Raw genomic sequence first — 26,256 nt, forward strand, 5'->3', positions numbered from 1 at the left:
GAATTTTAGTCACAGTGGATGAGAGACTTAAATAAACTTTAATTCACTAATGTCACAAAACTTTTAAAATATTTTATAACAGACTTCATACACATAACAGAATGAAGAGAATAAAAGAAGACTTTAAGAGAAGGAATCTCTGTGATGTCTGTCTAGAGCTACGTGTGTTCAAGATACGTCTTTGCCAGATTTGTCTTTCTAACAATGATGTTCAAAGAATATTTAAAAATGCTGTAAAAAGGGTAAAAAACATATACCACAACTCAAACTTACTTGACACACCATTTCGAAACATTTTAGTAGTACCTTCACCTACTCAAGGAAATCTCTCTCCTGGATCTAATTGGTGGAGAGCAAAATCCTTACTTATGCTGCTTCCTAATGACAGAAGAAGCTGTGACCTCCAATAACTGAGTCATCTCACACTCACGATAAGGAACTGCTTCTTGAAATGTCATTGCTGCTCATTCAGAACTTTGTTCCTTTGTCTGGGAAAACTGATAAGAGGGATAGTAACTGCCACGTTCACTACAATTTGCTGAGGCCCAGGATAAAAGCTAATTGGATGGCCAAATGCAAGGCAAAAACGAGATGATTTTTGTCTTTCTGAGGAGTACGCTGGAGGATATACTCAGACTAATTTACAAAAATCCGCAGCTAATAAGGTGGGGTAATATCAGAGTGGATGGAGTGGCAAGGGAATTCCAGTAGCTCAGGCAGCATCAGGTCTAGAGCAAACAGGGAGGAAGGCATAATTTCCTAGTATTTCCATTCCCTAAGGAGTCTCCAATCAGGCAAGTTTTTCAGGCAGAATGAGCCAGGGTAATTTAAACTGTTTAAATACAGCATAATTCAAGGTGCAGAAGAATCAAATGTATTCTTACAATGCCATTCAATCACTAACCTTATGGAAGAGTGCCTGCACCCAAGGGTATCTGCTTTGCTCTGAACTGGAACAAATGTGTTTTTTCTAAACAATTTTTATAAACTTTTTTTCTTTTTTTAAAGACACTAAAAACTCACTCTGGCTTTTCTGGTCTTATTATGGAAAAATAGTGGAGTATTTCTACAAGGAAGTAAAACGAGCAGCCAGCTTTTGATAATAACAAGAGAGACATTGACCTGAAGTAGTCACTGTAAAATCTGTGACTGAAAGATCCTGCTGCAGTATCAGGACCTGCCAGAAAAGGTAAATTTTCAGTGGGCAATAGGTGAATTTGCAAATTGGGTCAGTTAACCCCAGTTAGTACCTTGGGCTGGAACACTAGTGAGAGCACAGCGAGCTGTAGTTCTGAGCTCAGAAGAAAGCTCACAGGGAGCTGGGGGTAGAACTCAAGATCAAAAAGGGTTCATGGAAGTTCACACTGAACAGCTTTGTTTTTTCTGCTCTTTTAACTAGCTATTAACTAGCTATTAATTAGCTATTTTAGCTAAGGCACATTAGGAAAGGCTGCCCAGAAATCACTTCCACCCCCAGTGAAAACATGGAGCAACGTGTGTGACCTCTCAGGCTCACAGGACACTGGATAATAGCCACTTAACCATGTCTCCCATGACGAAGTCTCCCCAAAGGCTCTACCTTAGGCACATGCGTGATGCAGTGCTGTGATTCCACATCCACACTGGCAGCCTGCAGTGCTCCTGTTCCTGTTGGGCGCTCTGGGTGCAGCCATGCAGGTGTTACACTACACCTGCCTTGCCCGATCACGGGAGCATGTCCTTGTGCTCTGCTTTGTTCCCAGGTGCCTCTGTCAGTCCAGGCTGTTGTAATTTCTAAGATACTGGTTTTGATCCCTTGTCCTTGCAGCGACTTACAGTTTCTGTATACTTTAAGTGCATGATTGCTTCCTTTGATTTCTTCTCTAGTATGTTAATATCACATACTTCAAAGGCAGCCTCTTCGTGCAAGGAGGCTGTAATGGTACATTTTGGGATTGCATAATTTTGGTATGAACTCTGGAAATTTCTCCTTCAGTGACACATCTCCAGCTGGAAGTTAGCTTAGCTCTCAAAACATAGTAACCCTTATTTTATTTACTGGAACTTCAGTTACTTTTGTCATTCAAAATCACTTCAAGTTCTCTTCTAGTAAATTCTGAAATCTAGTAGTATTTTATTTTTAATCCAAGCACAATTTAAAGACATTAGGAAACCAGGATTCCCACATCATAATAACACAGACTAGCTAAGTAATTGAATTTAGTCCTACCATGAAGCAGCAATTTGGTACTTTGTTCTGGAGAGGCCTGCTCTTGACTGGTACATCCCATGGAGCAGAATTCAATCCGAAATCCCACTTCACACACAAACTTCAGACCATAATAAAAGAGCAAATCCTAAAACTACAATAAGCCATTGGAAAAGCAAGGAGATATGAAAGGTATAGACATTGTCTTGTACCCCTGAAATGGCAAGGATTCCATTAAAATTACACATTCCCACCAGTACATATCTCATTCTACACCAGGCAGTAAAGTGCTCTAGTGGTTCCTACAGCAAAGACACATAAGGAAACTGCTCTTTCAGCTACTGCAGAATAAGAAACTGGGATGTCATTTTGAGACAGGCAATTTACTTGTAAATAGATCAACCAGTGATCAACGCTTTTGTGCTGATGTGAACAAGCAAATTATTTCTGTAATGAATGGAAATGTAGCTCCAGGTACCGACATTCACTGAGACTTTTGCTGTTTATGGTATAGTATGGGCTGAGACTTTGAGCAGAGCAGTTTTCCATGTGGGTTTTCCTACAAAATCTTGGTAAAATTTCTTTGGACAGGCTAATCTCCCTCAGCATTAACCCTATGGGGGTCTAGTTTACACTAAACCTTGCTAAAAAGAGTCAACCAAGCCATCTCAGGAGAGGTGTCTCACAGATGGGATGGACTACCTGTCAAACATATCTCTTTTTGTTTACCATAGAGAGAGAGACAGCAGACTTTCAAGTCTTAGGCAACTCTTACTGAAATACAGCTGAAAAAGGAGACAAATTCCAGCCCTAACACCTCTGTGTCAGCCACCCACCAAGATGAGAGTAATGCTTCTTTTGTGCACAGATACACTGATAGTGCACATACAATACTGGTCGTGAAGCATTCGTACTTTTGCTAGAAAAGTGTACAATTTATTAGCTCATGATTTAATCAGGATTGATAGCTCAGGAGTACACACACAATGGGTAAGATAATGTGTCAAAGCTATGTAAGGCTTTGTATAACTATACCTTCCTTCAAAGGTTTGCCTGTTTTGTTTCAGTTTGCTGTTTGGAAAAATTTGTTCTTAGAGCAAGTTGAGGGAAAATAAGTGGTTAGTAGCTGACCAAGTAAAGATTGTATGTTGCTGCCTTTTAGATGTTGTTTTCTGTGTAGTCTTACACATGTAAACCATTTACTGAGATCCAAAAGCAACCTATTAGTGTAAAGCTGCATTATTTTTCAGGATCAGTGCCTTAGCTGTATAATCTGCTATCAATTGAAATATTAAAATAATCTCTTGTGTCTCCAACAGTATTTGAAGGAGTTATAGACTGCACAACTTTCATTCTAATAATCCTTTTCTAAATTATTAGCTACATTTTTTTCAGAAAGAAAATACAAATATCTGAGCACTCCAGATTATTGAAATGTATCTAACTCAAGATGAGCTCTTGAGTTCAGAGCTTGTTTTTTTTCCAGCATCTCTTCATAGCTTGATGACATTTCTCCATTCATCTATTACTCATGTAAGTTCTTGCCCCATGTCTACCTGAAGTGCTATTTGTAACTAAAGTACTAGGAATAGATCATTGCATCTATCCCAACCATCAGACTCGTGCTTCAGATACAAAGGAAATTCTGACCTAAACAGCTCAGGTTGCTGATGGGTGATATAAAGACTTTATTTGACGTTTGGAAACCACTGCTTTGCTTTGTTTTGTATTAGAACAGCTAAAACAAGAATCTGAATTTTGACAATGTAGTCTCTGCTTTGAAATGGATTTTTTTTTCCCAAAAAATGGATGAAGTTACACAAATAATAGCTATAAGTTTAATTTTGCCCTCTATTTGGAGCAGGTAAAGAAAAATCTCTCACCAATCCTGAAAATAGAAAGAAGCATGGGTGTAATGTACAGATTCAATTTTTCAAAATCATGTCAGACACAAGTTACATGGGTAGTAATGGTGACACCTAGATTCTGCATTCCATTTATCTCTCTACTGAAACTGTTGTATCTTCTTACCCCCATTAATAGACCAGAATTCCTTATGTCCACTTCCTTTAAGGCAATTGGTGCATGCTTAGGATCTAAAGTCTGATTTCAATGACAGCTCATCTGTGTGAGGAGGACCTGGACGTTAAAGAGTAAATAGCCTAATGAAGCACTACTAAAGTTGTTTAACAGGGCTAGTTGGATGGATCTGGCCTAGTGGAAGATGCACCAGCCCGTGGCAGAGGGGTTGAAACTAGATGATCTTTAAAGTCCTTTCCAAGCCAGACTATTCTAGGTTTCTATGATAATTGCTTTATAGTAGCAATGCTATCATAGCCTATACATTTTCTGCCTCATGCTTGAGAACCTCAGCCAGAAAACTACCGAGGATGTGAGCGCCTCATCTGTATCAAAGTAATACAGGTTAGAAAATTGATAACCAACCTCAGGGGAGACCTCTGTTATTCCAAACTGGGATAAACTCTGATGCAAAATGTTGATATTAAGGGAACGCAGCACTTCTTCAGATGGGAGTGCCTCAGAAATTCCTGGCTTCCTGTTCAGTGGGGACACAAACAGTTCTACACAGTTCTTCTTCCCCTAGGGGAAAAAAAAGCAAAATCATAGGAGGGGTCTGACATTAGATAATCTCTGCTGTCTGTAGATTGCAACTATAATTCCAAAAACAAAAGCATGGAATATAAAGGTTGCAACCTGCTCTGTGAGGAGAGCATACCTTTTCCCTGTCTCTGTAAATCCCAGCAGACTGTGGAAGAAAATGCAAATCCTATACATGGGCATGTATGCTTTGTCTCAATCACTATTGACAAGGCAGACTTTTCCTGAGTCTTGTGTCATTAAACAATCAATGTAACATTGTGATGGGAGGAGCCATGGGATGGGGTCAATGGCAATGTGCCAGCAGGGATTTTAGCAGATAGTTCATCTGAGCTGAGCTGATAGAGGTTATATATCATACATATATATATATATATATATATATAATATAGCTTAGCATAATGCTGTGATATTCATACATTACTTTCTAGCCCCTTGTCAACACACTGCCGACACATACCACAATGAAGTCCTTTTAGTTGACTGCAGTGCAAATTAATATGGTACAACAAAATTAAAGGACCAGGGAAGTTTTGTTAACACTTAATGGGTAACCTGAGGATGTCCACTCTCCTATCTATTAATACTTGTCCTGGTGTCTTTGATGCCAGTCCTGGCAGCCTAAGAGGTTCTGTATTAGAAAAGTCAGTGATGCTCACTCTTTTTCAAGGTAGCAAAAGGAAAGAGAGTTTCTCTGTTGTGATAGACTCAAACAGCACCCGAGACCAGTGCTTCAGACAGCTCTGATGTCCAAACAGGTTGTGGGAACCTTGGCTCCCCAGGGCTATGGCCAGCATAGCTGACACTGTGGGACAGAGTTCAGACCTGGGGGATTTCCCACACATGAGGCAGGCATGGAGCTGCTCCCTGCATTGCTACCTGAGCAGGCAAGAACCTCACCAGTCTGGTTATTTGCTATTCATCATTATGGGATCAGTTCAAACTGGGATAACCCTGATTTCCCCTGCCTCCTTCCCATCACCTTGAATGTGCATCATCTCTACTGAAGTGAAGAAAAAGACATCTTTTGCTATTCTTAAAACACCTTTGCATAAAATACTCTTTTCATAAAATACTCTTTGCATTCAAAAGAGAGCTGCACAGAAAGGGACTCTTGCAAACGTGTCTGCCCTAAATCTGTCCTCTGTGGTCTCACATGCACTGCTGGTCCATCTGCTCAATAAGAATGGTAAGGACACTGGCTACTGGTGGGACCTGAAGAAACTGATTTAAGGCTGTGGTTGTACTCAGTCTCTGACATGAGTAGGTGACTGCTGCTGGGTGAACATCACTGGCACCAGGCAAGGCTTGGTGGGTATGCAGCACTCCCAGTGTTTTGTGCCTCCTCTGTTTATGAGTTTCTCTGCCCATTAAATGACCTTTATGGGAGAAGGATGTACTGGAAACGTTAAGGAGATACTGGAAGTTAATATTTCCTGGCACACTATGTGCTGTTACATGTTAGAGGTTAGCAGGCTCTCTTCTCTCCCTGTGCCCATCCACATCCTGGCTTCCAGACTCCTGATCACTTCTGAGAGCTGCTCCCTTGGGAGTGAGTCACCTTACCTCACTTCAGTTGTCTGCCTCCAAAAGTCAGCAGAGAGAGACTGGCATCTCTAGAGAATTATTTAATCCATCCTAATATTATCGGGATGGATCTCAATGCCTCTTCTCCTGCAGTTACCATTCTCTATACTGCTTTTACAGGGAGCCTAGATGAGCAGACAACACTGAAACAAGGCAAGATGAATTTTGATGTGCTCTGCTTGCTTGTCAGCACTCTGCATGAGAGGAACTGTCTCATGTTAGGATGAAAAGTGGGAATAATGTCTCCTAAGATGCATTTGTCTTCCTTGTGAATTTTGACTGTGCATGATTTTTAGAGCAAATAGGGGAAAAGTTTGCTTGCTTTCTTGTATCGCTGAAATATTAACTCATAGAAAAACCTTTACAGGTGTTGAGAAGACTAATTAATAATAGTACTTACTGTATTCTGGGCTATATGCAGGTGCAAAATGACATTACCTTTTCCCTTAAATCACAAATGAGAGGAGAAAGCAAAAAGCAATGGAGCCAGTAGGAAAATGAACAGCATGTTTCTTCTGTTTATTTACATAATTTCTATAGAGCATAGTAAGAAAGCTACTAGGTGATTCAGTATGTTGAAATACACATCTCAGACTCCAAAACATTTCTCATTTAATTGTGCTTTTCTCTGAATACGTCTTTAAATCTTTCATTCTGGTCAATGCAGGGGACAAAGGAAATTTAGCATCGCTTGTCACGAATGAGTGAGATCCCTGAAGAACATGAAAAGGGCTGCAGTGCATTCCTATTGATCTTTTTCGCTGTATTTTTGTGCGATCTTTTCTCACAGAGACATTACTTGAAAGAGTTTTATAATCTTTTTGATGTATACAATCCTATCAACCTTTCAAGGCAGAAAATACTTTTATGCTGAACCTGTCAGTTTTCTTCCCTAATATTCACCCTGCATGTAGAATAAAATAACTCTTCTTCCCTCTGCAAAGTGAATTGAAGGCTAGCAATACACACATGATGCTGGGTTTTCTTGCTTCATGGTAAAACTATCATAAAAAGACAACAGTGTTAAATATGCATACACAGAAAACCATACAATGACAGTTGATTAAAAAAGCCTTTTCTGCTAGAAGCAAATTTATCACCATCTTTTGCCAATAGGATGCTGTAGTCTACAATATCATTTTTGAGGACAGATTATTATAGCAGAATAACAAAGCACGAATAGTAATATTGTGAGATGACATTTAATTTACTAATAGAAAGTCTGAGGATAAATTGTGAAGATGCCTTTGAAAGGAAGAATCACGTGTATTTTTTGAGCAATATTCAACCTTTGAGAAACAAAACATGGATAAGGTGTGAATTTGAAAAAGAACTGCATTCGAATGAAAACTAAGGGATAAGCAATCTGCTTATGAATAGGACAAAAAAGAGATTTATCTGGCTTAGCTGACAATGGTGTCTTTTCAAAAGAAAATTTAAGTAATTTTTTATGGGGATCAATTTTTCTGTAGTGCAGTTGAAAAAATGAAATAATAAGTATTCTTCTGTCCTATTTAATTGCACTCTTCCATAGTGACAGGAAAATAAATTTAAGAGAATTTAAAGAAACAGGTACACTTCAATACACACAGTCTTTTGGTACTTACAATGAGTCTGTTGATATGAACTTGCTGAGGTAACAGTCCCAGTGCTGCTGCCACTCCTTGGCGAAATATCCGAAGCAATGTGATATTCAGCTTGTTTACATCCATTTGCAGTGTCTAAAAAACAAAATCAGTTCAAATGAACTCCTTGCTCAAGACATTTAGTTCTCAAGACGACTGATCTCTGGGGCTTTTCACTAAATTGTTGTTGGGTTTTTTTCCTGTAACAATAATCTGTGTAATCTATGTGCATCACAATATATAATAAGTCCAAAGGTAAATTTAAATACCTTAAATGCTATTCATTAGCAAAGTACCACCTTTACCCAAGTACACTCAGAAAGGGTTCCAGATGGTTTCAGCTTAATTCCTTGGACAGGTCACAATGTTGAAGATAACACAATTACTACATTAGAAATAAAGTCAAGCATTAAACATCAATGCATCCTTAAAGAGTGAGATGTTGAGTTTGCACAATGAAGATTCTTTTGGAATATTGTCGTAGCATATCTCCCTGAAGGTGAAGAATGAGTCAGACATAGTGAAATCATACAATTTTAATTTTGATTAGCAGTTTCTGAGATCAAAAATGAAACAGTCTGGATAATTCCCCATTCTTGAATTTCCTAAAGCTTCCTCACGCAAGTCACAGGATGAGACAAACTATAGCACTGAAGCATTTTCTTTCCCTGTGTTAGAATCAGAGTGAAATTTAGAAGTTTCCTCAAGTTCAGATTCTTTTTGTGAAGTCAGTGGAATTTTACCCAAGAAATAATTTAGGTTCAAATCTTCTGTGTCCAAGAAGACCCAGGTATTGGGTCTCCACATGATGCCTGGTAGACAGTACTTCCATGTGGTACTTTGGGGTCCGCTTCCTTGCTTTCATGTCCCTTTTGCAGACAATATGTAGTGGAGAAGAGAGGAAAGATGACTATGTCAGATGGCCACAGAAGCATTCCAACGCTTCTGGCAACTTCTGACTTAGGAAGTTACTAAGTTCTGCCTGAGCCAGTTGACTTGAGATGAAAAAGATTAATTTTTTTATTTTAAACTTCCTATTTAGAGCCACAGGCCAGCTTGCTGCTCTGAGGAACCAAGCAAGTATTCTTCCTTCCTAACCAGAGCTGCATAAAGAGAATTAAATATCCGTGGGTCAGATATCACACTGGGAATATGGCTATGGTTCAGAAAAAAAGGAAACTTTTTTCTTAAAGAAAAACATCACACATTTTGACTGTTGCTCTTTATCAGTATTTATAAGCTATAATGTAAAACCATAAAATACTTGCTTTCCTTTTCCACTATCAATTTGATTTTTCTGTCAGTACTGAGTGTTTTTCTTTCTTTTCCTCCCTTTTTCTCATTTTTTTACACCACTGGGATTGTCGGGTCTTGATGCATGAGATCTGCTCTTACCACACAGCTGAGCTTTATTGCAACTTGAAGTATGATAAGATTCTTCCATTTAAAATACGATGGCATTTTCAAAATGCAAAATCTTCTCTTTGCTTCTTCTTGAATTAGACATCCTCAGTGCTTACAAAACTGCTCCAACCCTAATCACCGAAATATAGAGATATCTTGAGAGGGAACATAACAGATGTGAAGACTTTGTCTTCTGTACCCCAGACTCATGGAACACCTGAGAAGAACTGGTTTGGAGCTTTGAAGCTGTCAGTACACTGAGACAGCCTGGTCTGAAGATCTTGAGTAAATGAGAAAGGGAGTTTCTGCTGAAATAGAAAGACTGTCATGAGGATCCCTAGAGATCCATTAGGATAGCATAAAGAGTGTCTAAGTTGGTGACCCTGAGTTATGGGGATAATAATAACTGTTGTTAGTGAGCAAACTTAGCAGGCATAAAATCAAAATACATTCATATAAACCTGCTTGAGCCAGGTATCATAACACAGTAATAGAGATATTGTTAAATAGTGTGTTAAGACCTCACTGATAAAAACACGGAAATGAAACAGCCAGAAAAATATCTAGCTTCAGAGGCAATAGAAGGTCTTAAAGAGCCCATAAAGAGGTAACAAATTCTCACAGATTTAGTGTACTGGGATTGTGGTTCATCATACCCAGGGACAGTAAAATGTGGTGAAACTCCATTATCTTCAAGAGAGTCACATTTCCGCCTACCAGGTCTGAATTCGGTCATTTAACAAATATTCATCCGAGGCTGCAGTGTGTGTGTGTGTCTCTGTAACAGTTCTATAGTCCTTCGTGGTCCTGGGGAAAGCCTGAAGACTGCAGCACCCTGTCAGTCTGGCATCAGCTGCTTAAAACTCTCACCTGGTCTTGCAGCCAGAGATTACAGGACCCTTTTAGAAAACCTCTTAAATAGAAGGGAAGAAATTTGCCCTTAAGCCTTACCTCAGGATGCATCTTGTGCAGCTATAAAGATTTTTTTAAATTTTGGGGTTGCTTTTTTATTTTTGCTTTTTTATTTTTTTTTTTTTTGGTGACTTTTCCTCCCAAAAAAACCCAAGAAATATCCGAGGAAGAAGCATCTCACATTTAGTGTAAGAATCCCTTGTTTAGCTGTCCATTGAAGGGATCTGCTTCTTTTCAGCTGTCAGTGTGAATCTTAGTTCCTCGGCAATTATAGCAAAAATTAGGTAAGAGTATTACAGGTCACCTTTTTCTACATCAGACACTACAAGGGAGTGTATTTGACTCTTCCTGTCAAAAGGAAAGGAAGCAATCCAGAATCTGTCACTTTAGGAATGGAATTTCTAACTCAATCAGTGAAAGGTAATTTACATAAATGCTTGATGGGATCCCAAGAGCACCTGCTTTAGAGTGAGAAGAACATCACAAATGTGCTCTGTGCTCTCTATTATCCTTTTTTGGTACTGTATACATAAAAGCATAAAGCAGAAGTTGACCAGATTCGAGGTGTATCAAGTTCATTCTACTGTGGCCAACTCTGCGTGCTTATGGTAAATGATAGGAACAGGGCAAGATTACAGTCTTTTCCCAAGTTCCTTCTGACAAGATCACAACTAATTTATGTCTATTCAGCATAGGCAACGGATCTCCTCAATTACAACAACATTATCAGACTGGGCTGGGATGAAGGCAACACTTGGGGGCATTATATTCTCGACTCTGGCACATGCCTCCTGAAGGTGACTGAAATTTAACTCTGACCTGAGGGTCTGGTGTAAAATTGCCTTTCTGCAAATTCTTAAGTATAACAATTTTTGTTGAAAAAAATTAGTGAGAAGGAGAAAAAAAAGAAAAAGAAAAGAAATAATATAGAAAAAAGAAAGGAAAAAAAGTCTTAAGTGTTTCTATCAGAAAATTTTCAAAAGGTTATTAAAATTTAAATATTTTAATATTATTGTGCCATTCTGATGGCATACCTAGATATTGTTTTGACTATAGTCCACAAAGGTAAGAGATTAGGATAGAAAACTGCTAATGGATGAAGCACAAATGCAACAATACCTGTACAAATGCAACAATACCTAGACAAACAATATAAGGTGTCATTATTAAGAGAATCACTCCTTCAATGGAAACCTGACCAGCCATTTACAGGTTATAATTACAAAAATGAAATCCTTATGAGTTCTAATACCACCTGCAAAAAAAGTGAAATTAACCCCTGTAAAGTAATCCATCTACACAAATAAAACAAAGCGTTAACATAGATATGCAAGTTATGTCTTACTGCGTTCCTCTAGCTGCTCCTTTTGCCTTGGAAAAGAAAGGGCTGAAGCCTCCCAGTAAGACAGCACTAAGCCTTTACCTTTGCTCATCTGCAGTGTTTATCATGGATTGCAACCACCTCCCCAAGGAGGTTATAATTTTGAATCCACTGCCTCTGTTGGCAATAGCGACTTGTTGAGCCCAGAGGCGAACACCCTGGACGGCTCATTTTCCTGAGCAATTACCGACCTGGATATTGCAACTGTAGCGACAGTTTCTAGGTTTCTCTGAGTCAAGTAAAAAAGGTAATTTGAACTAAAGGAGTTTTCTGCCTGTGTAATGGAAGACTTGGGAAGACAGAGTTCCATAAAGGGAAACTCAGCACAGAAATCCACTGAAGATCATTCACAACTGACATCCTACAGGGGCTTCTTAATAAAGATCTTCATGCTAAAGGGACAAACAAATCCCTAACACGAAAGGGAATGTGTAACAGAGAGTCTGAAATAACATTTTTAGGATATTACAATAAACCATAATTTTCCAGGTCAAGTTCTGCTTCTCAAGAAAAATTCAGAGAAGCATCTATTTCTTACATTTTCCTTATCACCAATTATATCCTTTCTGCAATGAGCTTCAAATACACGATTCAGTTTCTATGCATTGTTGCTCCTTCTGATCCTACCACCACAGATGTTTTCTCAAACCTCCAGCTAAACTGATTATACAGAACAAAAATAATCAAGGATAAAGAAGATTAAAGGTGACAGTATACGTCTTAACAATACTTTTATGAAAAAAGATGAAAACTAAATAGAAAAATTATACATGCTAGGAATTTTACGTACTTCAGGGCCACGGGGTAGTGAGTTCTATTTTGTGCTAAAACAAAACAAAAAAAAAACCAAACCAACACCCATATTTAGTTAAGTCAAACAAAAGAGAAAGCCCAGAAAGCCACTGTCTTACCTGTCTGTGCTCCAGTTATTTTTATATGTTTTTAAAAAATCAACAAAAATACTATAAAATGGGAAGGTTTTCTGCACTAAAGCATATCCTGCACTGTGGCCAAGCTATGGGATCCTGAGCACCCTGATCTGCTGCCTGCACAGTGAGTGTGTACAGCTCATTAGTGTCACAGTGTTTCATATTGTCACCCTCATCACACAGCCTCAGCTTTACAACCAAAATAAGGATGGATTCATCAGGAGGGAAGTTGAAAGCATTGCAGATGTATTTGTACAGTTTTTGGTGCAGGACTACAACAAATCTGGCAAAAAATTGTGAAAATACCTGAATTTTCTTTCTTTTTTCCCCCTTAAACACATCAGATTTTCCTTCCTGTCACTGTTTAGTATTTGAGATTGCAGCTGCCCTGGGCATCAGGTTAGCCCCTTTGGTTGGCTCAGGTGCCTGATACACATGCACAGAAGATTTTGGCTTTCTAAAATTGTGTGAGTTGTGTCACAGCAGTTCCAGTGCCTCACGTAGTCCATGAAGCACATGGGAGGCAGCATATCCCTAGCCAGCATTATGCAACTACAACAATGCACTTTGCCAAGTGCCACTCCAAAGGGACTTTGCCCTAAGCCAAACTGGTATCTGAGGTACATTCACTCCTCTCCCATTTACCTCTCCCACTACCATATGATTTTCTCCAAGAGGAAACACCTGCCCTTTTATGAGGTCCACATTAAACTTTGAATTATGTCTGTAAACTAAGATAAAATTCTCATGAGTATAAAATCAATTATTCTTAGTGATTAATTAAAAAGTAGCTTCATGTTTCTGTGTATCAGCAGTTGTCTGCAGTGAACTACTCAAATTTTCATACGTAATATATTTGTGCTAAAACACAATATGACTAGAAATATTGATCTTGGGACATTTAAATACTTCCAATGTCAGTGAGCAATTACTGAATAAAGTGTAGTGAAAATCAACAGAAATAGTAGAAAAATTACAGGCATAAATTAAGAGTTTATAAGATCCAGTGAAAAGCATTGAGACTCTCGACCTGGAACATGCTTCTATTTAAGTCATCCATTTCCTAATGAGGAGACACTGAGGCTGCAGAATATACAAATCTGCCAAACAATCCCAAATTTCACATGTAGACTGCAAAAATATAAATGAATGTCCAAACACTATTTGGGTGATGAGAAAATAGAGCTCTAAGTTGGTTCTGTATAAATATTAGGAAAAAGTGATAGGAATAGGTTGATTGCTTCAGTTCTGATTAGTCCAGGGAAGTTTGGTATATTTTTATGTCACTTTTCAAGATGTGACAATGTAGAATTTCACTCACATTTTTCCTAGGAAAAAAACCCAACCCACATCTGTTAAGAAAAACCTTTCTGTAGAGTAAGCATAATATTTCCTGGAATTACGCATTTCTAATATAGTATTAAATAGCAATTTTGGCTCTTGATCAATTTTTCATGAAAGCATATACATTTAAATATTTATGCATGTTATGAGCTCTCCAAAATAAATCGAAGACAGAAGGAGCACTGATGAGAAATGTAGGGTTAATCCAATTAGTCCAGATAGATGTAAGGTCCCCCCTCAAAGTGATTTTCAAGTGAATGTTCATTAAAATATGAGAGAGTGAAAATTTGTAAAACGAAGCTGCCTTTCCCACACTGTGATTAATCCACAGACTTTTATACCATAGGAAGCTGTAGAGGCCAAAGACTGAACATGAGGTAGGAATAGGGCTGGATGTTTAGATGGATGTTAAAAGTCATTAATGTCCCTGGGAAGTGTACAGAAGACATACTACAAGCCTTGCCATACAGTTGACTATCATATCTCTACCTATCAGAAATTAAGATGAACCATAGTGCAACAACAGAAGAATGTTCTCAGTCTGCTGTTGCAAGGTTTGAGTGCAGCCCATCATCCTGGGCTAGACATTGGGTTTCATTCAAGTCCTGTTTACACAGGTAGGTAGGTACCAGGTGAAGATGATCCTAGAGACTGCTGCATCGCAGAGGTTGAAGATGCCATACCAGGTGTTGAGGTGATGCCAGGGCACTCCACTGGCATCCACTGCTCAGACTGGCAAAACTGCCCTGGAGGTGGGTGGATGATATGACTAAACTGGTTTGCCTCAGCTGTGCGACAGATTTACACTTCTTTTTCCAGAGAGAAGAACTAATTTCTCAAATGAGATCAGCTGATTTGGGGCTGATTTGATTAATTCTGTAGGAAGCATCAACACAAGAGTGAGAAATGTTCCATCTGTGAGGTCTGGCTCTTGGCCATGATTCCCTCAATTCCCTCACTGAGCTTACATGCACTTGGGCAGTGAGTCAGTCAGCCATAGGAAGACTCTATGACCTTCATTGATGATTGAAGTGTATGAGAATGAAATTCAGCCTAGTAAGGATAAGGTTTGTTAATGCCTGTCTTCAAGAGGTGCACTTCAATTTCTATCAGTCCTATGTTTTGCACTAACCTCTGGGCTTGCAGTCTGAAAGCGAAGATAAGAGCCAGCTCTTTCAGTGTGGTGTCACAAGGTAATGTGGATTTACTGATCACATTTAATGAGAAGACACAGAGTAGTCTTCCCTATTCCACAGGAAATCTCAGAAGGTAGGTTATTTCATTCTCCTGGCTTCTGAGTTGTGGGGGTCATTCCTGTACCACAATGTGGGGTAGTTAATGGGGTGACAGTGAAACCAAGTGTTACACTGTCCTCACAATGCTCATTGTACTCAGTTCCCGTTACCTCTTTCCAGGGGTATCATTAATGAACCAATCATTAATTATATATTTAGAATTCAGAAAGCATGTACAGGTTCCAAAAACCTAATGCACTGTAGATTTCAAGAAACCAGCATCCCACAGCCCTTCCACCTCAGTATTCAGAGCCAATAAAGTTAATAGGACCTTTCCTGAGTAAGAGGCTTGCAGAATCCCATGTCCTAAATGCCCATGGAATGCATGCTTATCATTGTTGATGGAATGTAGGAGAGGAGAAGGAAAAGTTATCTACTGTCCATGAGACACACATTTGATGCAGCCTCATCATTAAATAATACCAATACCAGGTCTCTGTATTGTGGGAGCGCTTTGGAAAGGGAAAGGAGAGGAGCAGAAGCCTGCAGTAATTCTCCTATTCTTCATGGCTGATTTTCTAGAGCTTCTTTGGTACAGAAGGATCTTTGTACTTCACCACCTTGTGAAAATTAAGCACTAATGATGGAAGGAAACAATTTTCTCCTGTGTGTGTAAGTATATTATTCCTTTTTATAAAAATCAGTCACAATGATACTACAACTATTTAAAAAAATATTAAACTGGGAGCACTTGAAATTACTTCCAATTGATTACTAGTATGGATAAGAGGCTGAAATGTTGCTGTGTCTCTGGCCTTAGCAAGTCTGCCTCAGTTACACTGCTTCAGTTCAATGTCTATAAATGGGAATAATAGAATTTGACTCTTCATGGGATTTTTTATATTTTAGTAAGATGGAGGTTAGATACATAGAACAGAACTTTTCAGCTTCTTTCATAGATAATTTTAATGTTTCCCCCCAAAGTTACTTCCTGTCTTTTTAAAATTTGGAGCTGCATTTCTACAAGGACTGTGATTTTCTTAATCACAAAGTATTTCAGTTTTCTTAAAATAACAGTTGAAGTTTATTTCAAAGTTCTGATAGTTTTCTAGGCTTTTTCCTGCATCCATCCACCTCTCCCTGCTCTCCTCCCTTATGGTAGACAGTTGCAAAGGACAAGATGATGGAAAAGCACAAGACAATGCAGGGATTTGGAAACACAAGGAGAGCTGGGAGAGCTCAGCTGAACACTATTTCAACCTTTTTGTTCTTTGAAAGGCATGCATAATGCATGCATCCATAAAATTTTCCTATCTGTCCTTCATTCAATATTGGCAAAAAAATTATTCCCTGCATTGCAAAAGAAATTCACAGTGCTATTATGTCCAGTACAACTTTTATGCACAGCATGATTGTACCAGTCACATCCTATTTCATCATCCCAAAGCCAGCTGTAATCCTCAGAGCAAACAGATCCTTTTGAGTCTGTTCAGCACAGCACTATAGAATACATCTGGGTTTTTCTGTCCAATTATTAAACTTCTAGGTAAAGCCAGTGTAAAGTTCGAAATGCCAGAAACCCAGTATTGTTTCTTCTGCTCTTTTTGTAAAACCCTCATTTCAGCTATTAATTCTGTCCAATTATTAAATCTCTTGGTAGAGCCAGTGCAAAATTCTAAATGCCAGAAAGTCAGTATTGTTTCTTCTTACTCTTTTTGTAAAATCCTCATTTCAGCTGGTTTCTTTCTAACTATTTTTAGTTACTGAAGTTTGAATTCCCATTGCAACTTTGTAAAATGGTCCTTAATACAAAGGTTAATCAAAATGCCTTCTAGAAAAAATGACAGACATAAAACCCCACGCCAAAATCATCCTTTTCATTTTATCTTCAGAATTTTAAATTTAGTTTGTAGCAGATATAACCATATACATAAGCTTACAAACTAATGACAAATGAAAGTAGAAACCTAAGACAAACAGCAACTTCCATATCTTTCAGGAACTGATGAGGCCAAAAGACTCCCACTGACTTACTCTTGTTCATAATCTTGCTCTCTGCTTTGAAAATCAAAGTAAGATTTGAGTACTGCTGACATCCTAGCTTTCTGATGCATTTATTTTCAGAGACAAATTTTATTGCTATTTTCATATGAACAAAATCTACCAGAACTCAGACATAATGGGAATGTTATAAAAAGAGGCAAACACTTTCCCTTTTTTCTCATAATCATAGTCCTCTGCAGCTCCTAGGCACAGGAAGAAGAAAAGTTGAAATACATCTGGAGAAAAAAGAAAAGAAGTCTTAAAATACATTTGACTCAGCCGGAGTTGAGGTATTTACATGAATGGCTGTTCTTGTGATATTCCTGAATAAGGCTCGTGTCCCAGGGCAGTATGCATTAATGGTCCAACACAGCCAAGACTTTGAAAGTAAGAAGTGATTCTTAGCCTTCAACTCTTGAGAGATCAGAATCCCATTTTCAGGAAACAAATGTCCAATAACAAGGGCTTTTTAGCATGATGCGATTCATCGGTATGTTTTGGATCCTTATCTGCTTTCAGCCTTTTAGCCCAAAGAAGTCTGTTTATAGACATTATCATCACCATAATCACAAATTACTGGAATAAAACTCATGTTACTGACTTTACCCTACCTACTTTAGCACTCCAAATCAACATGAACCAAGGATAGACAATAAAAGACAACCCTGTAATTCCAGCCCTACGTTCCTTTTACCATTTTGCACTTTAAAGGAAGTTAAGCCAAATGAAGCAAAACCCTTGGGGACCTGCAATTTTTTCTTAGATAAAACTTGAATTATTTTGGGTTTTATTCTGTCATGGAATGATGTGACTGAACATGTCACTTTGTCCCAAGTTTTAGCAAAACTATTACTATAAGTTCAGAAACAAGAAAGCAGCTGAAAAGACAATCTCATGATTTTGGCGACTGTCTCAGGTTCTTTGACCTTTCTGAAGATGCTAATACTGAATGTATTTCAGAAGCTTTTAGGTACAAATTCTCATGATCAGCTGGGCAGACTGAATTTTCCTCTTCTGTCTAGTACTAAAGAGAGGAGGCACAGGTGAAGGGAAAATACTAACACCCCATCTTCAAAGACTGAAGGAGAGTTTTACCTCAACAATTCCTGTTAATAGTAATACTGTATTTTTGACCAGCCGGTTTCTGGCTTTGATAATACACTGTGACCCAAATGTCCAGGACAAGATTTCTGACTCAACTATTAGAGAAAAAGTTTTCTAAAATGGCTTTCAGGCTAATTTGGGGGACTTTTCTTTAGAGGGGACTCCACTTGTGAGGTCAAAATGAAGAAATGAGGTCAAAGATGAAGAAGTTGTGCTGCCCTGTACAATTGAATGTTACATCTCTAAAATGACAGGGAAACAGGACCTAATTCATGGAACTTTAATTTCTCTCCTTTATATTCCGATCAGAAGACCAATCTGTGTTCATTTTTTTCAAACAGGCAACACAGCTGTCAAAGCCAAACTCAGATGTTTAGAATGAGAAAAATACATTTTTTCCTCTTTTATTCCTAGAATTGATCACACTTAAAAGAGAATATTGAGAAGTATTTGCATATAGTTCTCTCATTCTCAGACATACACAAAAGCAAAACAATTCGTAATTCTTTCAGTGAGAAATAGCAGTTACAGATTTGGAAGTCCTCCTTTCCTCCCTTCCATCCTTCCTCCCTTCCTTCCTTTCCTTCCTTCCTTCCAGAAGCAATCTCCCAGATTCCCCTAAGTGACCACAACCTGTGCCATTTGTGTTTGAGAGGTACTGCTCCTCTGTATGAATGCCACAAGTGTACCTTTATGCACACTTCCTGCCTCTTTCCTGCACTGTGGAAACCCAGGACGTTCCCGGTGGTTCTGTGGCTGCTGTTCCATGTGGGCAGGAAGAGATGCCTGTGAGGTAACACTCAACTTTTCAGAAACTGAGCGTATGGCTCCCACCCAGAGCAATATCTGTGTGATACCTGTCATCTCAAAACAAATGTCCTGCAAATGATGGCAAGAGGACTTCTAGACTTCATAAAAAACCCAACAAACAGGACATCTACCTTATATCCAAGAAAAGAGACAACAATAGCATCTATGCTTGTTAATAAAAGGCTGTATGGCTTCTATCTCAGTTGGTATACAGATAAAATTTATGGCCTAATCCACCAGTGGAGGTGTGTTACTTCAACAAGTTCAGAAGTTAAATGCAAAACCAAAATGAAACAGAAAGCTACAAAGCCTCAGGAAAAGTGGAAGAGCATTATTTAAATTTATATATTCATTTACACTTTTTTTCACAGTATCATGCAGAGAAAGACAGCAATGTCATTGGAGACTATGGTTATTGTTGTCTATCTTTCATACATAATGCCTAATTGCAGCAACTAATCTTTAGCTTATTTTGAAAAAATATCTCAATAATCTATCATTTAAAGATCTTGTTCCCATTTGTTATGATAAGACAGAAATCCATTTTGCAAATGGTCCTCATCAGCAAAGGTTTCTGGGGAGAAAATCCACTGACATTATCCCATTGAAACTCATGACTTCCAAAGAGACACCACCTGCACACAGCAGAACACAGGTGTGCCAGGCCTGCACAGCCTCTGGTCAGCACACAGGAACAAACTCAGTGGATCCAATCCATGCTGAATTAAACATGCACTGTATTTTCAAGGATGCAGATGTGAATTTACTGGAGAGCTTTAAAGAGCTTTATTTCCTGCACTATCCTCACTTCCCACTTCCCTGCTGTATTTTATCTTCTCTTCACACCCTGCTGGCAAATCATATATTTTGGACAGCTTTCATGTCCTATCTTTTACTCCTCCAAAAGACAGAGCTATCACACTGTTGTGCAGCAGTCTAAATGTATATATTATATCCATTCATCCCCTCTCTCGTCAGCCCTGCGCAGCAGAGCCCTTATCATACAACTCAATATGAGGGTGTAGTCCCACTACACCACCCAACAGGATGGCAAGGCAGTACCAGAGATGTATGTACAGCAAAGGGCTCAGCCCCATCTCTACCATAATTTTGCTATCATGGCTTTGCATACAGCAAATTGCCCTATATCCAGAAACCATCATTACACTACAAAGCAGCAGGGTATCCTGTCACTTCAATGAAAAATGTGGTAGGTTACTGCAAATGGGGTACCTGACTGCCAACGTCATTAGGGTTGGCAGGGCTCCTCCTCAGTCTGCCAACTAATGCCTCTTTTGCCTTTTCCTTGCATTAAAACTAAAACCAACAAACCTGCCTTACCAGCCTCATCAGTATCATGTCTGTAGTAGTAGACGAATGTTCATTTAAATACCCGAAAGAATGCTGAACAAAAATAATGGAACATCAAAGGACTAACTGCATGCTGGGATGAACAAAGACACAAAAGATTAACTGTCTACTCCAGCTTCTCATTTCTATGATCTTTTCCCCACTGAATATAAAATTCCCAGGAAAACTTCCAGAAATTGCCTGATTAAATGGCTGAAGGGGAAAGAGAAAAGTAAAACAATAAAAAAATAATGAAAACCATTTTATAAAGAAATCTCTGTGTTTTAAGCAAATGAAACAGTAAGAGGAAGGTAAACTTTCTCAAATATTCTCTGTTGTTGTAGGAAAACGGTTTTCGAAATGTGATTTTTTTTAACGGTAATTTTTTCACAAATTGGTACTGCAAGAAACAAGAGAAATAAAATCAGTGAAGCTGTCTGCCATAGCTGAGACCCCTTTGCTGTCAATTTTTCATCTCACTCTCATCACAGGATACAGGAATACATGAGGGAAAATTCTCTGTACAACTCCATAAACACATGCTTTATATCTGCCATGTTAGATAAATTCTACTCGGTAAAACTTGTCTCTGTTGGTCTACACACAAGCACTTCATCCTCTCATCAACACAGCCCATCATAGGTAACAGACCTGTGTCTGTCTCTCAAGAGCGTTTCGGTATCTTTTACTTTTCTGAGAGCTGATCAGCCTCTGCTGCGAGGATCCCAGTCATGTGCACTACTTAAGGCATCTCATTTTCATCTGCCCTTATCAGTGGTGTTTATAAGTCAGCTGAAAGGAAAGCAAGCCCCATTCATGCACTGCCAGCTACTCCTACAGGGGACCCAAGCCATCCCAGGCATTCTGAGGTGTGCTCACCTGGGAGAGCAGGAGTTCACGTAAGAGCAGGAGTTCTTCCTGTGTCCTGCTAGAACGAGGCTGTACAAAAGGGACACTTTCATCACCATTAGAGATCTGTGTAAACAGGTACATGGAATTATGCAATGCAAGTGAGGCAAAGAGTAGGACCTGTGTTCAGCAAGAGCTCACCAGCCCCACAAGGACTGATGCAGCCCCTGGTGAATTCCTCGGAATGTATTTCTTCAGAGGTATTTTGGACAGCTGCTGCATTGACCTAACCAACAACATGGGTTTCTAATAGACAGAATTGTTATTTGTAGAATCATCTCTTAGTCATCCATATGGTGATTTTATTTCTTCCTTTACTATTGCATACATTGCAGTTCTTGGGTTGGGTCTTTTTTGTCAGACAGGTACAACAGGGTCCAGGATGCTCCTTTGTTAAAGGCAGGGTTTCTTCTATTCTTTCTAAACAATTTCAAACACACAGTGAAGGTTTATGCCATACTGGGTGACAGAGAGAGCAAGAATGCAAGGAGAAGAAAAACTTTAGCAAAAAATAGTAATTCCCATTCACATTTACAGTTCATTTCATGTGGACATGCAGTTCTTTTCATAGTTCTTCTAACAGTGGACTATGAATATTCATCAGGTCTGAATAACCCAAAGTACACCAAGACCAAGTGCTGCTTATCTTAGAAACAGGAAAACGTATGTAATGTCAATGCTGTAAGTAAAAAGATTTGGACACCCAACACAGAATTCTGGCCAACATCCCTCGCTATCTCTTTTTCTGGGTTTTTGGAGTTATGCTTTATATTTTATGTCAGAAAATTTTAGTGTCCTAACCCTAACAAAGGTTAAAAATGTTAAGATCTACACAGATTTTAAAGTACAGAAACAGAAGACTTCCTATATATCATTTGCAAAGACAACTAAATCTAAGTTCTTTTTACGTATTACCTCCTGAGTGCACTGAATCATGGAATCATAGAATGGCTTGAGCTGGAAGGGATCACAGAATCAATTAACACAGAATCAACCATCTAGTTCCAACCCCTCTGCTACAGGCAGGAACACTTTCCACTAGACCAGGTTGCTCAGAGTCCCATCCAACCTCTCCTTGAACATTTCCAAGGATGGGGCATCCACAATTTCTCTGGGCAACCCGTTACTGTGCCTCACAGAAAAGAGTTTTTATTTTTGATATCTAATTTAAAGCTACTCTCTTTCAGCATGAAGCCATTCCCCCTTATCCTGTCTCTACATGCCCTTGTAAAAAGTTTATCTCCATCCTTTTTGTGGGCTCTCTTCAGGTACTGGAAGGTCACTGCGAAACCTTCTCTTTTTCAGGCTGAACAATCCCAATTCTCTCAGCCTTGCCTCCCAGGCAAGGTGCTCCATCCCTCCAATCAATTTGGTGGCTCTCTGCTGGACTCACTCCAACAGGTTGGTGTCCTTCCTGTGCTGGGGACCCCAGAGCTGTTATTTTGTATTTAACCATGTGTGTTCTTTTCTGTTTGTAGCATGTATTATACACCATTAAAGATTCTTCTATTTTATTAAGAACTACTTTTGCAGTTAACTGCCATCATAATATATTATATAGCTAATATACAAAACACAAGACATGCATTTAAATTACCTGCATAACCTGACTGAGATGGGAACTTCATCATGTCAGCTGAATGGTGTCTTTTTTTACCTAACATAATTTGAAAACATATTTATGATTCATGAGTCTTTTAAAATTAGACTATAATTAGAGATTCTAAGCTCTGACTTTCACCTGTGAAGATTTTAAATTTCATTTAAATTCTGTATTCTGTGTCTTCTCTGTCTTCTGCACTAGAAAGTCATATAGAGATTATATAGATCATAGAGCAGCTCACAAATGAAAAAAAACATTTTCAAAAATATTTTTCAAAATTCAATGAATAAATAATAACAGCCATTCTGCCATTTACATAAATAAAAAATTCAAATCTTCATTCAGTGACTCAAACATTTTAATTTTAATATTTTTAAGATGGTTTAGTAAAAGAAAGTAGAATGGACAGCTACATAAGAAAAATGACAATTTTTGTTATTTAACGATGTTTTTCACAAATCTTTCATGCAAGAAAGAAGCTGCTAGTTGACATTTTATGTCCTTAAGGAAGATGAGTCTTTGGATATATGAGAATTTTTAAGGTCATATCCTTAAGGTATTTATGCACACCTGTGTATTCAAACTTCAAGTACAATTGAACACATGTCGAGCTTTAATTGTTAGTAGAGGATGTAGTTGTTTACCTTAGAGTGAAGAAGTATTACATCTGGTTGTAAAGAGAAGCAGCAGTGCCATTCTTGGTTCAAAGATGAAATAATGGGAAGGTATGTGATGAGAGCTGTTACTAAGAAGCAATAACAGACTGCCTTAGAAACTTGGAAAAGCAGAAAGAGAATTGGGAATACAGACTTAATGTTATCAATCAGTTTCCATCCCCCATGGGAATTTTACACTCAAATATTCAAATTCCATTAAGTAAATTTGATGAAAGACAACATTTCACACCATAGTGATATTTGCACTTCCGTAGTGCCTTTAATTTGGGTTTTTTTGGACATGAGTTTGCTTGCTATAAGAAGGTTGCAATTCAGCGTTTCCTAAAGAGCCTTATAATGAATATGACCTCAAGCTGGGGCTGCACATCTATCTGCAGTGCAAACCCACTTGCAGGCTGCTTGGAATTCTGACAACAGTGACCACGGCAGTGGCAGTGCAACCCCAGCCTAAGGCTCTTGTCTTACATATTCTGCAGATTTGGAAAAGACAGTCTGCCCATGACAGCTCCACCTTGTGAAAGGTTCCACTGAGTATGGCCACGAATGAAAGAAAAACCTTTAGGAGACACAGAGAAATATTTTGTGAGCTACAAATACAGCCCAGCCCTCCAGGAAGCCTGCTGCCCTCCTTTCAAATCCAGACAGTGCTGACACCTGGACATCCCCCATTCATGAAAACCTAAAGTGCTTGTTCATGCAGAAAACTGCGAAGCTTGTGGAAAGACTAGAAATAGAATAACAGAAATCATGCTGCTGTGAAGAAGGGTAATTCTTACTGCTCTAGATAACCATATAAATACTGTAAAGTCTACATGATGTCCTGTAAAGTCTACATTAAAACAAAAGAAGGCTACATGAATGGCTGGCAATGCTGGCAATGCCTAAAGGAAGAAAATCTATCAGTGGGTAGCTAGGGCCAGCAGACTTAAGTATATGTAAGCTGTTTTTGTTTAAATATTAACACGGATACACACTGAGATGGCAAAATTTTCATAATCCTAGAGAAAAGAAAGAAGGAGATTCTAGGTATCTTTTGAGGGATAAGAAATTATGGGTGATAGTAATTTGATGTATATATTCTATTCCAGAAGTAATCATATTGGATGTCTAAAGAGCAAACAGAAGGGTAAACCGGCAAATATGCAGGAACAGATGACCTCTTTCAGAAAACTGCTTGTAGCAATTTTGTGCCAGTCAACATGCTTATTAGAGGTCTGTTGAGTCACACAAAGTCATACAGAAATGTGAAGATAATGCAGAAGCTTAGAGATAACTCAGAATCAGGGATCATGGGATAACTAGGTAGGTCAGATACACTGGGTGATTCAGGTGAAGTTCACCTGAACATCATGTACTTAATATGACTAAACTCCAGACAATAAAAATTTTGGAACAGCATGTGTAGTTCACCTGTAAAGAAATGTTTTTAAAAGGAGTGATTTATAAAGTGAGTCAGGGTTCATATCTGATAAACAAATGAACAGATCCTTCCAGGAAAACAGGGAGGGGTTATGTGAATACAATCCCTATTTAACCTCTGAACTGACTGAATTATGTACAGCCACATCAGGGAGGTAATAAAATTCAGTTAATATATCTTTTATCTTGGTAATCAACAGAAAGAATTACATGCATGCTGTCATTTTCTACCACTTTTCAATCCATTAATGTGTCGTACATGCTGGTGAGCAGGAGCAGGAGCAGGAGCAGGACCATGACCATGACCATGACCACACACATTCACATGCACACAGCTTCTATGGGATGTAATGTTTTGTAATTCTCCAGCTGCTTCCAGTTCTGTAAACACTTACTGACTTTGTTTCTGCTAATGAGCTGAGACTTACCCAGTGACACAAAACACCTGAGGGGCAACCTGCACAGACTGCAATTAAGTCTTGGTTCCCCTTTCTGTTATTTAATTAGTAACATCAATTTTGAACACTACGCATACTGATCCCAGAATATACATGCAATTACCAACAACCATTAAACCCTATTTTTTAAATTACATGCCAAGGAGAAATGCTTTTAAAATATAAAAATAATGTAACCAAAACATTTTTTATGCTGTATCTCTTCCAGACAAGCTTAACAGTTCTTCACATTACAGGATAATTCCTACTTCTGTCTAGTATCAGTGGACCCAGGATATAATGATTTCATAAAAATTGTTCTCCTCTGCAGAAATCTCAGAACATGTTTTCCTACAGAACAATGTAAAAATGCAGTGTGCATAGAAGTGAGTTTGGCCCTGGGAGCACCATGTACTTTTTTCTACTCTACATAGGTGTATACAGAAGAAGGTAAAGTGTTCAGTGGTTACTCAGGGTTTCAGTGTCTCTGTTTTACTTTGGATCCTCTTTCACCTGCCTGCAACTAATGAGCACTCCACAGTTCCAGAGCTGTTAGGCATAGTGCATAAGTGCATAACCCAGAATACTGAGGTGAGCATCCATGCCAGAAAAAGCTCTCCTTTCAATCCTACAGTCATATAACATACGAAGCCTGGGAACCAGGTCTATGCCTACAGGAC

The 26,256-nt window shown here is 38.6% G+C and overlaps 1 protein-coding gene across 2 annotated transcripts in view; it reads right to left on the reverse strand.

The window, feature by feature from the left end:
* The window catches only part of PTPRR (protein tyrosine phosphatase receptor type R), a 141,267-nt gene that overhangs the window by 60,655 nt on the left and 54,356 nt on the right, over nucleotides 1–26,256 (reverse strand). The window contains exons 3-4 of one of the 2 annotated variants that reach the window (XM_039571160.1): nucleotides 8,002–8,115; nucleotides 4,634–4,789 (exon numbers count right to left, since the gene is read on the reverse strand). In XM_039571160.1, coding sequence (XP_039427094.1) covers nucleotides 4,634–4,789; nucleotides 8,002–8,115 — 270 coding nt within the window. The remainder of the gene's footprint in view (nucleotides 1–4,633; nucleotides 4,790–8,001; nucleotides 8,116–26,256) is intronic. The other variant, XM_039571162.1, reaches the window with a different exon arrangement.

This window comes from Corvus cornix, chromosome 1A, assembly GCF_000738735.6.
Source record: "Corvus cornix cornix isolate S_Up_H32 chromosome 1A, ASM73873v5, whole genome shotgun sequence".
Classification (NCBI taxonomy): Eukaryota; Metazoa; Chordata; class Aves; order Passeriformes; family Corvidae; genus Corvus; species Corvus cornix.